Below are 15,691 nucleotides of genomic sequence, written 5' to 3' on the forward strand. Positions count from 1 at the left end.
AAACACAGCCACTGCCACTGGTTCTGCAAAATCCACTGATTCCACATTAAAAGAACTTTATTTTTGGAAGATTACTCTCATTTGTTTGTGGTGCTGTTTTTACCCCACATCATGATCTGTGTCACCACGGTGGCAGGGTACACTGTCCTACTGAAACATGCCAGAGAGATTCTGAATAAATAAAGCTACAAAGCCCAAGGTATGTACAGAGATCTTAGGCAAAGGTACTATGTTTACAAACCTATGTACAATAAAACAAATGTAAACAGTCAAATGCAGCAGAGGATGCAGAGGGAAGGACCACATACAGCCTGAGGGCAAGGGGGGTTCCCACCTCCCTTCTGCTGGGGCCAATAGTTTTTCTCAGCGTTTGTACAGAAAGCACCGGGGAGCTGCAGAGCCAACTGAACGCGATGGAGCGGACAGGGAACGACGATTTCTAAACCCACAGATCAAACCCCAGCTGGGTTCACTGGTTCAGTTTTAAAAAAATCCACCGACTCTGAGGCACATAGACAGAGAAATCGCACAAGGACGTTGCTTGAAAGACCCACGAGGTACACAGTCGCCCAAAACTGTCACAGAAGCCTGTAGGTGACGCCGTAAAGTCCAGTCATATATTACACAGATCAGAACATGGTTGGGATGGTTTCAGGGGCCTGGGAGGGGGGGTCCACAGGCAGCGTGGCCAGCTGGACGTGTGGCTTCCCAAGGCTCTTGTAGAGCCCCTGCTCTGGGGTGGTGGAGTCTGGCTGCTGCAGGCGGGGTAGGGCCGGGGGGGGAAGCTGTGGCACAGGCACAAGGGCATGCTGGAAGGCGCTACAGCGGCTCAGCAGGTTATTGCCCTGCGGGTGCAGGGGCGCCGTGGGAGAACGCTTCAGCCACACGCAGGCCCACCAGCGCATGTGAAGGTGGGTGCTGTTCCGACTGATGTGTGCCAGGCCCCTGGCGCCACCCCCAGCGCCCTGCCCTGCCCCAGGCTGCAGGCAGGGCTGCCAGCTGTACATGTCCCCCCTGCCCGCTCCAACCCAAGGCAGGAGGGGACACACACCAGCAGTGACCACCACGCACCCCCCAGCTGTGATTTATTAAACTGCAGTAACTCAGTCACGTACCTGGACCCGATGCCCAGGTGCAAATGTCCCAAGCGCTGTCGTGCAGCCTCACCCAGGGCCCGTTCAGAGATCGGAGCCGTGCTGGGAGAACGGCAGCCGCGTGGCCTAAGCGGCAGGATGCTGGAGCAGGCAGGGAGAAGGGGAGCCTTTAGGAGGAGCAGCCAAGGTTTGTGTCATACCAAACCTAAGTTAGAGAAGAGATAAAGCGAGGGGCCAAGGACTGCCTGGCCGAGGTTTGGTGAGCAAGACTCCTGCATCCCCTGAACCAGAGCACTGCGTGTCTCAGCTTGTGCGGGACAGGGCATGGGGCCAAGTCAGAGAACGTCCGCTACAGCAACAGGAGAAAATAAACTGTATTAACATGACACGAAGGGCCGTGAGCGCAGGGTCTCCTCTGGCAGCACGGTGCAGGTCGTGTTCCAGCAGGGAGGAACCAGGAGCAGTTTTTCTCTTGGTGGGCTGAGAAAAGCATCCACAAGTCCGAACACGACCTCCCACGGGCTCATACGCTGAGGGGGAGCATGCCAGGCGCTGAGGATGGTCGGGACGCTCCCAGTCCGGGGGGACCTTGGTCAAAGCCATTTACTGCCCTAAGAAGCAACAAGAGACAGGCAGTTAGGTGAGGCAGCCCCCAGAGATGGCACCGCGCAGCTCTCTCCACCACTGGCAGCTGGAAGCTGCTGCACCCCTCGCCCACCTCCTCGCTGCAGCCATGACCCTGACTCTACAGCAGTTGCTTGGTGGGAGCAGGGCCAACATATGACCGCGACACGGCCCCCGTCTCCGGCTGCAGGGATCGGTGCTCGCCCGCAGCCAGGGACGCCATTGCCTGGAGCAGGCAGGTCCTGGCTGAGGTGAGCAGCCCAGGAGGACCAGGGGTTCCTGCGCAGACCCTCAGCCTGCTGGGACCAGGCCGTAGGGTCTGCGCAGCTGACGGCGCCAGGCAGAGCGGTGCTGCAGGTTTGGTCCTCACCATCATCTCCCCTTCCCTCTCAATCGCTGCCCGCTTGCCCGGGAGTGGCCCCCAGGGCTGTGCAGCGCTGCACCCCCACACAGGGGCCTGCAGCAGGGCTGGGGACGACTCCACTGGCGTCCCCAGGCCCTTCACAGGTGGCTACACCAGCTCTGCTCAGTCATGGGGATGGACTACCCGGCTAGGGTGCAGCAGGGGCTCTGGGTGCTCCCCACCCCCAGGATCCACGGGTTTCCCCCTTCCCCAGGCTGTATGGAGAGGTGAAGGTGTGGAGAACCTGGCTTCCTGGTGGGTTGGGAGAGAAGCACGTGGGTCTGATAGCTTTTCCATCTCTGTAAGAGCAGAGACAGATCTTTGACGGATCTTCTGTAATTCCACTCAACATGCAGCGCCTGCCCAGGCTCACCATCTGCTGATCATCACCACCACCGCAGCCGTGACAACCAGGAGCAATTGTGTACCTGCGTCATGACAGCACAGCCACCTCCGCTGTTGTCCCAGAACCAGCACCCTACCCTCATGGGTTTGTAATACTGAAGGTGGGGGGGAGAACCCCCACACTCCTGCAAAGCAGGAGAGGTCCCCGCTCCGTGCCCACCTGCTCCCAAGTGCCCCTGCAGCACTTGGCCCACTCTGCTGAGCCACCGGCACCCCAGAAGATGCCATTCGGATCTCTCCTGGCAGAGCTGCGCTTGCCAGAAAGGACACTTCAGGGGGCAGCCTTCGCTGCTCTGATCAGAGAGCTGCCGTGAGGAAAAGCAAGAAGAGAAAGCCTGGGAGCTGGTGGCACTGGTGTGCCAGGCTGCACCCGGTGCAAGCCCTTGGCGGAGCACGTCCCACTCGCTGCCATCACTGCCCAGGGACCGACGTGCCCGCCGCTCGGGCACGGGTGGCTCAGTGTCCCTGGGACAGAGCAGCGCAATTTCCACATTCCCTTTCGCACAGTTCCTGCGCTGCTTATGTCCACAGGTGACCTTGCACCTCCCTGGACTGGGGGTGCAAAACCTCACCAGCAAACCCAGAAAGCTGCTGCCACTGCACTGGGCAGTTACAAAATCCTTCCAGAAGAGCAGATGAAGAGCTAAAGTCTCAACGCTTGCTAGCAAGGGTGGATTCCCATGGTAACGCAGCTCACTGCCGCAGGGAGCTGGGCTGTTTCCCTTCCCCATCTTGCAGTTAAACATCCACACTAGCACAGCCTGGGTCAGAGCATGGAGAAACCACCTTTCCCACCTCCTCCCTGTTACCTGGAAACTTCAACTCCCATTTGAGCATTGCTTCGATACATTTCCAAAGGCAAGTGCCTCCCTGGCTGCACGCAATAAAAAGCTGCTGGAAGAGGCTTAGGGGCAGATGTATTTCACTATTTGCATTTGGATGAAGGGGCATGAAGCCAACCTGATCCAGACATGACTCTGCAAATTAGTTATCAGCTAGAAAGCACGTCTGCCAAGTAGGACAGGGAGAGGAAAAAACCAAACAGGATTAAAAAGTGGCCCTTTGCGCCCTTTCAAAAGGGTTAGCGAAAAGTCACATTCAACATCAGCAGCCTGGAAGTGCTCGTGTGCGATGAGCCACGTCAAAGCCAAAGAAAAGTCACATTCAACATCATCAGTGCTCGTGTGCGATGAGCCACGTCAAAGCCAAGCTCTACAGTTTTGTCACATTTCCTGCACTGAATTCAGAGCTGCTCTTTGTGACAGACAGACCCTGTGGGACAGTGTCCGGCCCTGCCACGTGCGGGACATGGCCCAGCCAGCGCCAGCGCACCGGGCGCGTCTGCAGCTCGGCTCAACCAGCACCAGTCTGCACACAGGACCAGGCCATGTCACCTCCAGCAGCAGCACAGTGGGACAGGTAGGCTGGGGGGGGACAACTGATCCCTACCAAGGCCACAGCAAGCACCATCGCTGCCCACGCAGCCTGTCCTTGCAACCCAGCGATCCCCCACAGCACTGCATGAGGCCGGGCAGAAGGGGCCACGTCCCCGCAGTGCTCAAACCTCGGCACATCATTCCCCTCTGCACCACGCCAGCTGCCTCCCTGGCCACCAGGCACCCCCACGCCAGCCCGTATGCCTCCCCGACATCACGTATGTGAATCAAAACCCAAAAACCCAAAGCGTGTGGTGTGAGCACACAGCACTACAGCAGGGATGGGCCAAGCAGTATAAACATCTCAAATGTTGTTATTGCTGGGGCACCAATTGCTCCCAAACTGGGTGTCCAGCTCTGCCTGTGGGGAGGATGCCTCCTGCAGTTGTCATCATCCAGTGGACCTGCCTCTGCAGGCAGTTTCTCCTTTTAAATGAAGCGACCCATCTCTAACCCCCTCAGCTCCTGCTCAGAGGCATGTTTAGCAGCTTGGGTGCCCTCTTCCATCTCCCAGAGGTACAGCAACAAGGCCAGAAGCCATGAAGCCATCAAATGCTCAGCAGAGATGCCACATGGACAGGACAGGACTCTGTCTAAATCACCCGTGTCCCAAATAATCCAGTGAGACCCAAAATAAGAAGGGAGACCAAGCCCCATCTCAGACCCAGGGCAGCAAGAGGATGAGTGCTACAAGCGTTCAGTGTTAGGAGTGTAAACCAGCACAAGCTGTGCAGCACTCATAGCACTACAAGAAAGATGTTGCATTGCTGGAACATGTCCAGAGGAGAGCAACAAAGCTAGGGAGGGGCCTGGAGCACAAGTCTTACAAGGAGCGCCTGAGGGAACTGGGGGTGTTCAGCCTGGAGAAGGGGAGTCCTTATCCTTCCTACAACTGCCTGACAGGAGGGGGAAGCTGGGGGAGTCAGGCTCTGCTCCCAGGGAACGGGCGATGGGATGAGGGGAAACGGCCTCAAGTTGTGCCAGGGCAGGTTGAGGTTGGACATCAGGAAAAATTCCTTCCCCGAAAGGGCTGTCAAGCACTGGAAGGGGCTGCCCAGGGAAGGGGTCAAGTCCCCATCCCTGGGGGTATTTAAAAGCCGGGCAGACGAGGTGCTTAGGGTTTAGCGGTGGGATGGCAGGGTTAGGGTAATGGTTGGGCTTGGTGATCTTAAAGGGCTTTTCCAACCTAAATGAATCTGTGCCCATTTCCAACCGCTTTCTCTGCCCTGTGATTGCTAAAGATAGATTTTTATTTTTTTTTTACTCATTAATCTTTATTTGAACCTGTATTTTGTACTTAGCACCTTATCTCCAAGACTCCCTCAACTCTAAGTATCCAACAAAAGATTCTCCTGTAGCTGAACAGCCCAGTCTGAGGAATAAATGGATGTCATCAAGGCATACTTGGAGACCAGCCCCGCAAAAAAATAAGAGGAAAAGTGAGTTTTCAGGCAGGTCAGTGCTTTAAAACAGGCCACTTACTCTCCCAAGCAGTAACAGCAGGAGGAAGTAGAGGAACACCCAGGGTGGAGTTGTGAGGAGAACGATGGGGACAAGGCTGTGGCAGATGATGCTAGTAGGGACCAGCACCGTTTGACACTGGAGGGAAGTCCCCACACTCCTGCGAGGCAGATGAGTGAGACCCTTGGTCACCGTGCCTGCACCGAGACCCTGCACCGCAAGATCCCCTCCCTCAGAGCCCACGACACCGGTACCCACGCAGCCTTGCTGGCACGAGTGTGCCACCCCGGCACACCCAGCTGGCATGGCTGTGCCAGGCAGGGACAGCCACGCCGGGCAGGAGCACCGCTGCCTCTGGCAGTGTGCTTCAGACCACACTGCCCTCTCCCCCTGCTCTGTAACCCTGGCCGGCTCCCGGCGCATCTGTGCCTTTGTTCGCTTTCCCATCAGCCACGGCAACTGAGCACCCACAAGCCAATAGCCAGCAAAGCACTGAAGGAAAAACCATGACCAAAGGGCAAACTAACTTTCTAAAATTAACTCAGTTAACAGCAGCGATACTTCATCCTGTATCTCCAATATGACTGATTCAATCAGAAACATGCATGTATTTGAATAAATATTAATTAGACCAAGAAAGCAAGCAGCACTCAATTTTATGATTGCAACAGGTCACGGCACCAGAGGAGTTTATCTAAAGTAAGGAGAAAGAGAAGGATGATAGCCTCAGACTTTGATAATGGATTATTAGTTTGTAATGCTAAGAAAACTACCTCATGCAGTTAGCATCACCCCCGACACCGCACCTCCAAGCACCACATTAAAATGCATGCAGCTTATCATTGCAAATGAATTCATTTACCCATGACCAAGGTGGGGAATATGACCTTTTCACGCCTAGTGGAGAAAAATTGAAACAGGTTATGCACACAATAAAGACATTCTTGGGCATAACCCTGGATGCAAGAAATGGGGCAAAGCAAAGGTGTTAAAACTAAACCTCACCAGACCTCTCCTCTTTGACCTCTACATAATGAGACTGCTCTGCATGGGTAGGCGAGGGGTCCTATTTCAGCGACAACCAGCACTCCCACCATGCTCCACTGCTGCAACCGCATCACCCAGATAGAAGCCTAGAGCATTGCAAAGCACATTACAGGACATGGGATTACTCACCTGCACCTGAGTTTCCCTGGAAAAGAGGGAACTGTGGGTAACTTTCGTATAAGGTGGACTAGGGAACAGAAGGAAAACCCTGATTTCACAGCCTGATGCATTACAGTCAGGGTTGTGGACAACAGTGTCCACTGTGTGGCTGTACCTACACACTTCATGGGACTGCCATAAGTGGGCAAGCAGAAGCACTTCTCTCAAACTTCAGCTTGTTTTATTAAAACAAACTCCAACAGATTCACAAAAATAGCCTGAGGATAAACATCAACTACAAGGACTCTGACATTCAAGAAAGCAGGAAGGGAAGCGGGGGAGCACTGAACAAGGAGTTAATGCCCCAAGGAACCAACACCCAGTGCTGGCTCAGCTCTGTTCTTCAAGTGCCAGGCCCCTGGTGGAGCCCATCAAGGTCAAGAGCCATTTTGTTCCCCAACTGGATGAAAGTTAATAACTAGTAAAGAACAATTACAACAGCAAAAAATGAGTATCTGAGAACATCCTCAGGTGCTGTTCTGCCGTGCCCTGGCATCTAGACAGAAACATTGTGTTCCTGAAGGAACAAGTCTGCAGGAAACCAATCTTACACCAGACTCTGTTGAGCTTCAGAAAAAACAAACAAAACAACACACCCAAGTAGATAGACTCTTCCAATTCTCCAGCAAAGCTTCAGTGCAAGCCCAGCTGTCCTCCTGATTTCTCCTACCCCTGGTCCCCCATGCCAGCTCCTGCCCATCACTGTCTTGAGCTGCCTGCTCAGCTCTGCTCAGCAAGCAGAGAGCAGGTGTTTGACAGGAGATGGAGACTCAAACATTTTAACCAACAAAATGGCAGAGGAAGGAAAGCAAATGGAACTCTAATGATGCGGCTGAGTTAATTCTGTCCCAATCCCACTGCCCAACAACTGGCTGTTCTTTAGGCAGCGGCTACAGATTGGATCAGATCTACAATCACACATGGTGGTTTCAGGCTGCAGCAACGATTAGGGGCAAGGAGAAGAGTACAGGGGCTGGAGAGAGAGGAGGAGAGGGGCAAAGGAAGGGCATGCCTTGACTCAGCCCCTCATGCCCAGCTGCCACCACATGCTCCGAATCTGATGCCGGCTGGGAGCTTGGCTGCTGCAGCAGCGTGCGGGCATGATGGGGCTGACCCCACTGAGGTAACAGCGTGGGTTAGCTTCCACGTGCTGACAAAGTTACATAGCAGCCATGGAGATGTGTAGACAGCACGGACACCGCCATCACCCCCAGTGTGCACAGACCTCGACAGGGGCAGAAAGGCAGAGCGGGAGCCAATGTAAAGGGGAGAGGTGAGCAGCATTTGGGGGCGCAAGGAAGAGGGACAGGACAGCAGGGCCAGGCAGGGATCTCTAACAACTTGCAGATAAGCACGTCAGTCATTTCCACCCCCTTATCTAGCCCACTAACATCCTCCTCCAACTGTAGGAGTTATCTATCAGCAGACTGAGTTTTCTAAGCCTTTTTCAGCTACAACCAGCTCCGAACTCCAGGCAGCCAACCCAGATAACAAGTGTGTTGACAATCTGGATAATTAAAAGTGACCCCCACCCCACAGAGCAATCAGCTTACTCATCACACCACAACTCAATATAGCCACGCTGCCTGCTAAGAACAGCTATAATCTCTCCCTAGCAACTACCCTGACAGCTTGCACCTGAAATGTAGCCTGTACACTGCAAGCATAAGCACCACTGCGGTGATGCATGGGCCCCACCAGCCTTGCAGTACACAGACAACCCATAGGTCTGTCCAATTTGCATATGACACTGGCTTTGTTAAGTCTCCAAACTCTTCCCTTCCAAAAGCAGCAAACAACAGTGGCCCTAAAAACTCTGAATGCCCATTTCTAAGATACAACTTGCCCTGCTACCCACGTAGCAACGTGATTCAGCTCAATCAAGGAGGATTGTAGGAAGCTCAGTGTGCTGCTCTGTATATGGCACTCCTCAGGTTACCAACAGCTCATTCAATTCTCTAAAGGAATTTCTAGATTGAGGATGTCCTGAATATTAGCACTGAATTGCCCTGGCTTGAGGTTTAGCATAGAGGACTACGACCGTGCAGGCAGCATGGAGGGTGTTTTGCCCAGTGACAGCAAAGCTCACAATACAACCGTGCTTACACTGCAGGAGCCCTGTGCTTTCCACCCCGCTCCTCAGGGCTCCTCATACAACCACTGGGCCCTGTGCTATGAGGAACTGTGAGAAAATCCTCCTGCCAAACCACTTCCCAGTATCCAAGAAGAAGCTCCAACCATGGGCAAGTCACAGAAGACCCATGGGGTAGTTCTTCCTGTGAAAGCAGTTTCTGGCTTCAGGGCTGACGCACAGCACAGCCAGCATGGAGGCAGTTGCCCCCTCAATCAGCCAGAATTACGCTGTTAATGAGGTTTTCTTTTCCCCTAATAGAGGGGGAAGTAGAGCAACCAGGGCACCACCCTCTAAGTGAGCATTTGCTGCCTGCACTCACCTGTTCTTACCAAGGGAACTTCCAGATTTACAGTTAATGTACCTCCCCACACACAAGCGCACCAGTAGCCATGGCAACTCCATCGCTACTTACTCGAGATCCTTTCAAAAGGGCACGTTCACTTTGCTCACGGGTTCACGGCCTGGGCTTTTTGTATTACCTGAGATGCAGCTGTCAAGCAATAAGGCAGCAGAGGGACAGATCAGGCACTGACATCCTACCAGCTAAGAGACAATCACACTTACTTTTCTCTTTGCTTTACAGAAATCTGTCACCTTCCCCATCCCCTTGAGACTTTGGCTCCACAAATTATTTGTCCTATGAGATGAAAGCTGCGGTGGGCTAAAAACAAGCCAAGAAAAACTTCTGCTCTAAGTAGCAACCTGAAATGCATTCCCCTTTAGGGCAAAAATACATCCCAACTTACCCTTTGTCAAAGAAAGAAGTATGCCCTGGATGAGGGTACTTTGTGCCGTTGCTGTTCATCATGCCGCTGTTAACATTCCCTGAAATGTAGGATTTCCGTGATGCCTGGTCCTTTGCAAAATTTCTGCAAGCAGCTAATTTGGATTCTAAGGCCTGTGAAAGGGAAGAAAACAAATAATGTCAAAAAAGTAATATAATTAAGTAAAAGTATTTTGCTGCTTGAGTTCAGGCTTTGTCATGACCCCAAGACCACCACGATCAGGACCCCGGTGTGACCACATTTGGCAAAAATGGAACTAAATGGAGCAAAGCTGTCATTTTCTCTGTCACTCAGCCACAAATTAAGCCCAGACAACGAGATGCTGATGCAGACTGCCAGGCACAACTCGGTTCCATTATGGATCAGATTTTAGAACATATCAACTATTAGTCACCTAAAATAAACCTCCAGGAAGGAAATTCTTAGAAGTTACCAAAACCTCTTGCTTCAGCAGCTGGAGTGGGGCTGGCATAAGCTAATCAGAGGACTAAGAGAGAGCCTAAAGCAGAATCCTCAAGTTTTGGGAGGGACTGTTTCCAAATAGGAAAGTTGCGTTTTTCCCCAAAACAATGCCTTCTAGCATTTCTTTCTTAATCTCACCCTGCAAAATGTTGCCAGTTCCCTGAGCCCCATTGATATGCCTCAGAACAAGAGATGCTACAGCCAGTCGTCAGAAGGCGGAATCAAAGGCAGCAGCTAAGCCCATCTCCATGGTCTCTACTTCATCTCCACTACTTCCAAGCAAGTGTGGAGAGATCTTTTTCCCCTACACAAGGTGACAGTCTCTGCCTCATTCACTGACTCCTGGCAGGAGGGAGACCAAAATCCTGATTCTCTCCTTCACTTCAGAACATCACCTACCCTTTCTGACGTCTATCACAAACCAAGGCTTAACCTGATGAGTATCCATCTGGTCCAGCAGAAGATCTATTTGTTATATCCACCCTGTGCACAGGGACATTCACACACTTGCAGATGTGTGCACTGGAGACAAAACCTCATCTCCCCAAACACGGGGTTGGTCCTGTTCCACGTAGAAAAATATTCCATTAATAAGGTACTGACATGCTACCAGAAGTAACTGAACACTATACAGTCTTCTTCTAGAGACCCACGTAAGCTTCCTTAGTGACTATACAGGAAGATACAGATATCGACCTTTCTCTTGGCCTCAAAGCACCCATCAGCTGGAAATAGCCAGGGTGATCTGTGCCAGGTGACTCCCTGCCTCAGCTGCAAGCAGGAAACCTGAGGGAAACCTTCCTGCAGAGAAGGGGAGTCCAAGGCTTGGGATGAGGCATCCTATGAGCAGCCAAACCCAAATAAATCCTGAACATCGTATAATTGTCACTGAACAAATGCACGAGCTGGAATTTTCATCTCGGTGGCAGACCATGTGTCTAAGAGCAGGCTGGGAAAGAAGCATTGCTTATTTGGCATTTCCTGTCCTTGCAGAGTAATCACACAGGACTGTGCTTAAGCTCCCTAAATCCCCTGCAGACTCTTACTCACAATGATCCCATTTTAAACATGTCACTCCAGAACCCCAAGTCATCCTGCTGCCCTTTCAAACAAACTGTGAGCTCACTGGCTCCAAATGCGAGCAACGAGGTAATTTTTAATTTCAAACTTTGCTAAAACAACTGTATCTACTGCAGCTATTGCTGCTCTCAGTGTTAACCACAAGAGACAAAGGAAAGCCAGCACTGGAGGCAAGACACCAAGGCTATCCATGCTTCCACTCAAAACGCTAACCACTGAGGCACGTCAACAAGCTCCTCGTAATGCCAAAGCTATGTCTTCGTTCAACTGGAAAGCCTGGCATTGTAAACAACACTGTAACAGATGTTTAAACCACTTCTTCCCCGCTTATAGTGGTAATCCCTTTAAAGGCTAACGCACTTCACTTCCCCTTGAACTACAGATGGGAACGTTTGGCTTTCTCCCGATTTATTTTCTCACTTTCTTATCAAAGGTTTCTAGATTGTATTTTTCCCATTTTCAGCACCTGCTGCTGCTCTCCCTGGGCACACGGGGAGACTCTGGCAGCGTGATCTTGGCTCCCCTCCCACGACAAACAGTAACTGTGCAGCAGGCACCCAGAGTCTGAGGTCCAGCTGTGCACCTTGGTCTCATTACAGAGGAAGCTGCAGGCCCCATTTAAAGTAAGAACAAGTAGCTGACAGTGTCTAACCCCATATACCAAAGTGCTTGAGAAACTTTTTACTCCAAATATGAATTTCATCACCCAAAATTGGCATCAGAACCTCAGTAACACACTTTACAAGTCAAGATAATTAAAAAAAAAAATTATCACATACTAAACACTGAATGTGGATGACTTGGAAACTACAGGATGTATTCGGCATAGGCCAAGGCCTTGCTGTAACTGCGCCCAAGGATGAAAGCTCAGTGACAGCAGCCCAGAGACAGGAATACTTCAGTTCAGAGCACTCACCCCCACTTTCCGTAACAGATCTCCCACAATGTTGAGTGCAGATATTCTAGCTGAAGGAGTAAGGGGGCTGGTACCAAATCCATTTGGTATAGCTGCAAACACAGACACGTTTTATTACATGCTCCACTCCTCCACAGTTCATTTTTTTAAAAAATGAAATAAATCAACTTCTACATGAAAAGGTAAATGTAAAAATCCTACTGCAGACTCTTCATACAATTACCCCACAATAATACACTGACGACATGATCATTAGCTGTGGAAAAACAAAAAGCTTAATTCCTGTCCACTGCCCTCTTTCCCATTAGACCTACACACAGAGTTCATGCACTCTCCATCTGCAAGGCTATTGCCCGCAATCCATCTAATCCAGCCAGAGCTTCCTCTGGAATCTACTCTTTCTAATTTGAAAAATAATATATTAATCCTTGTGATTGTCCAGAGCTTTCCATCTAACATCCTGCTGCCTCACACGGAAAACAGGGCCCCTGAAAAGTAGGTGGGTTAACAGAGACTCTAGACTGTCGGAATTACTGACCACTGTTTACCCACCACTGCTACTCCACATCAAAGCAGAAATAGCAGTCACCGCACTTCCCTGCAATTCCAAACATCTTCAGGGCTCTACTGCAGGTATCTGCTGCAGAGTGCAAACCCCCACCGCCCCAAAAAGTGGTATCTAAGCTTCACCGTCTTTCTTTTCTATGCTATTCACTTATTCTACTCCTTAAATGCACATGATTACTGCTTCAGGATTTAAAAACACTTTATGCAATGCATGTGGGATCCATGCAACACAGGTGGGATCCACACATACCTACATTTACCTCAAGTTCACTAAAAAGCACCTGGTCTGAAACCATTAACAAGCTGAACATAACATCAAACAACTAGACACGGTTTCTATGAATTATACCTTTTGGAGAAGGAAAACTATTTTCTGATCCTTTTCCAACGGGCGTAGCTGGCAAGGAGAGAGATGCCTGGACAGCTGAATCCATCTTTTCACAGTCTAGAGTTGGAGAACTGGGTGCTGATTTTCGGGTGACTTCTTGTTGCCTTTCCCGTACTGCTAGTTCTTGCCGTAAGTCTGAGGGTCAACAGAAGTAAAAAACAAACAAACAAACAAAAAAAACAAAAACAAAAAAACCAAAAATACATATTAGCAACTGATTTCTCTAACACTCATTTGGGAGGGAGGAAGAGGAGACCCTTTGCAACAACCCCGTATTAATTGCCTGCTGCTAGCTTTCTCCATCAGCAAGGACCCCCACCTCAGAGCAGTCCCAGCCCAACACCATCGCTCCCCATTACTCTAGGAGTGGAGGCAGCAAACAGAGCCCTCCCCGGAGCAGAGAGCTGCCTGGTCCCAGCAAGCACAGCAGGCAACTTAGCCTCAGTATTTTTCCCCATCTGCAGTGTGAGTCCCATGGAAAGTGTGTTACAAAAACCATAGCTGGTCACCGATGCTTGCTGAACAACATTCAGCTCCTGCTCAAACAGAGGTTGGAAAAAGGGAGGAATAACCTATTCTTGTGTTTTCAATCCCCACGTTACTCTTCCAGTTTAATCAACAGGACTCCACATTACCCAAAGATAGTCAAAAGGTTGTATCCACTTTCTTGATGCGTCAACAAGTAAAAGAGCAGACTGGAGACGCTGGGTAGTCCAAACGACTGGGAAAGAGACTGGAGATGAGGAAACCCATGTTCTATTCTCACCTCCTCTCCAGACTGCTGCTTACCCCTACCTTGTCCCCTTCCGTTTCCACACATATTTGCTACAAAGAGCATCCAGCATGGCTCAGCAATAACTCTATAAAATCCTTAGAAGGGACCAGATGCAAATAAACAATACATTACAATGGGGTTGTTACTTCTTGGGTAGAGCAACTTGATCTTTCCTAGACCTCTTATTCTTTGCCCTAACCTGGTACAACGTGCAAGAACACAATTAGTTGTACCTTACAGCTTTTAAGTTATCATAAATATTTAGAACTGATTTTAAGTAAAATAGCACAGCTGAAATGAAAATCTATTTGGGCTCCTAGAAGAGGATTCGTGGCTGTTCAGTCAGAAATATTATATTTGAGTTTGACACTGTATCAGTTCTTTCAGTGGCTAGAGTTCCTGCTTGCTGTCAGGAGGAATAACATGAAGCTTTGCTATCCTAACAAACGCTAAAAATTTCCAAATGACTCATCCAAGAAGCAAGATGTCTTTTTTTGCCGATTATTCCAGTGTTCTAGAAAACAGTCCCCTAGGTTCTGCTGTTTTTTCCAGTATTATTGCCCTAACCCCAACTTATAATACATATATTTCCTCAAAAAAATACTTAAATCTCCCTTTGTTATAAACTCCCCGTGTTTCCAAGAGAGGCTTTCAACTTCTTGGGCACAAACTTGGTTCAAAGAGGTTCACAAAGGAAAACCAACGACAAAAAATCCCAGCCTACTGTCAAGTGTGTTGTCTTACACTCAGATCTAGGCCTTAACTGAGGAATTATTTTAGAAAGCTTCACTTGGGAAACAAAGCTGAAAGCCGTTAATCTCTAACCAAATTAATAGCAGGCACAGGCTTATGAGCAGACCACCCCCACTATTAGAGAAATCAGTTTCTACCAACCATTAAGAAAATGCTCCCCCAGCATCCTCAATGTGAAATCCATTGGACAATTCCCAAATCCTGATTATATCCTGGAACACTATCCCAAACTTCTCTGATCCCACAAGTCTAACCACAGTCTTCACTGGAGTATCTTAAATAAATCAGGCAATTTCCAAGATGTTTAGAAGGAACACAGTGTATTTCCCTGTCATTTTCTCTGCTTTCCCTTCCTATACAGGGCATAAAACCACAATGAGTTGGAACTTCTGAAGCACACTTCCTCAATTCTATGACATCTGTGGAACATAGCATTTTTGTACTCACCTATGTTAAAATTCTGAATGAATCCGATATTAATTTTGCCCTACATGAGGAAATTTTTCCTCTTAGCTACACTGGACATACAAAGAGTAGAGAACATTCTGTTAGTAATACCCAACACTTACATTACGCATCCAGTTCAAGTCTCATTACATGAGGCTTTCTATAAACATGAGCTTTGGTTGCTACATGTCTCTCTTAGCAAGCCAACAACGTATGAAGACACAGAACTAATCAAGCAAGCCATACCTCTCGCTTCATCCTTTAATCTCTGTACAGAAACCAGCAACGATTCCTTGTCATCTAGTTCACTTTCTAAAAACGCATTTCTCTCAATAGCTTGGTTCAGCCTTTGTTCAAAGTCTTCCAATGAAACTATTGTTGCCCTAGAAACAAAATCCAGAATATTAGGTTCTTCAGCTCAGCCAACATAAAAGCGTATTCAAAAACATAATAGAAGAAAAATTTTAGCAGGGTCTACATTCAAGTAAGTCATTTGAAAGCTATGGAAATGCTTCTTAGAAAGGACTAATAAACTTCCAAGAAGCAGGGGAATAAGATGAAAAGAACATGATAGCATCTGGCTCTCAGAGATGTACCAAAGAGCTGGGAAACAGCCAGTCCAGCGCACCTGTCTCCATTTTTCCCAAGCTTGTGCTGGGGTAGAGTTAATTTTCTCTGTAGTAGCTAGCACAGGGCTGTGTTTTGGATCTGTGCTGGGAACAGCGCTGATAACCCCAGGATGCATTTGTTCCTGC

The 15,691-nt window shown here is 49.5% G+C and overlaps 1 protein-coding gene across 2 annotated transcripts in view; it reads right to left on the reverse strand.

Annotated features, from left to right (window-relative positions):
• Positions 1-1,450: 1,450 nt before the first annotated feature.
• NDEL1 (nudE neurodevelopment protein 1 like 1) overlaps positions 1,451-15,691 on the reverse strand; it is a 26,698-nt gene continuing 12,457 nt past the window's right edge. For both annotated transcript variants that reach the window (XM_035902630.1, XM_009647239.2), the window contains exons 5-9: positions 15,183-15,319; positions 12,923-13,096; positions 12,007-12,098; positions 9,510-9,661; positions 1,451-1,705 (exon numbers count right to left, since the gene is read on the reverse strand). In XM_035902630.1, the coding sequence (XP_035758523.1) occupies positions 1,618-1,705; positions 9,510-9,661; positions 12,007-12,098; positions 12,923-13,096; positions 15,183-15,319 (643 nt within the window). In that variant the 3' untranslated portion in view covers positions 1,451-1,617. The remainder of the gene's footprint in view (positions 1,706-9,509; positions 9,662-12,006; positions 12,099-12,922; positions 13,097-15,182; positions 15,320-15,691) is intronic.

This window comes from Egretta garzetta, unplaced genomic scaffold (assembly GCF_000687185.1).
Source record: "Egretta garzetta isolate BGI_Z169 unplaced genomic scaffold, ASM68718v1 scaffold589, whole genome shotgun sequence".
In the NCBI taxonomy this organism is placed as follows: domain Eukaryota; kingdom Metazoa; phylum Chordata; class Aves; order Pelecaniformes; family Ardeidae; genus Egretta; species Egretta garzetta.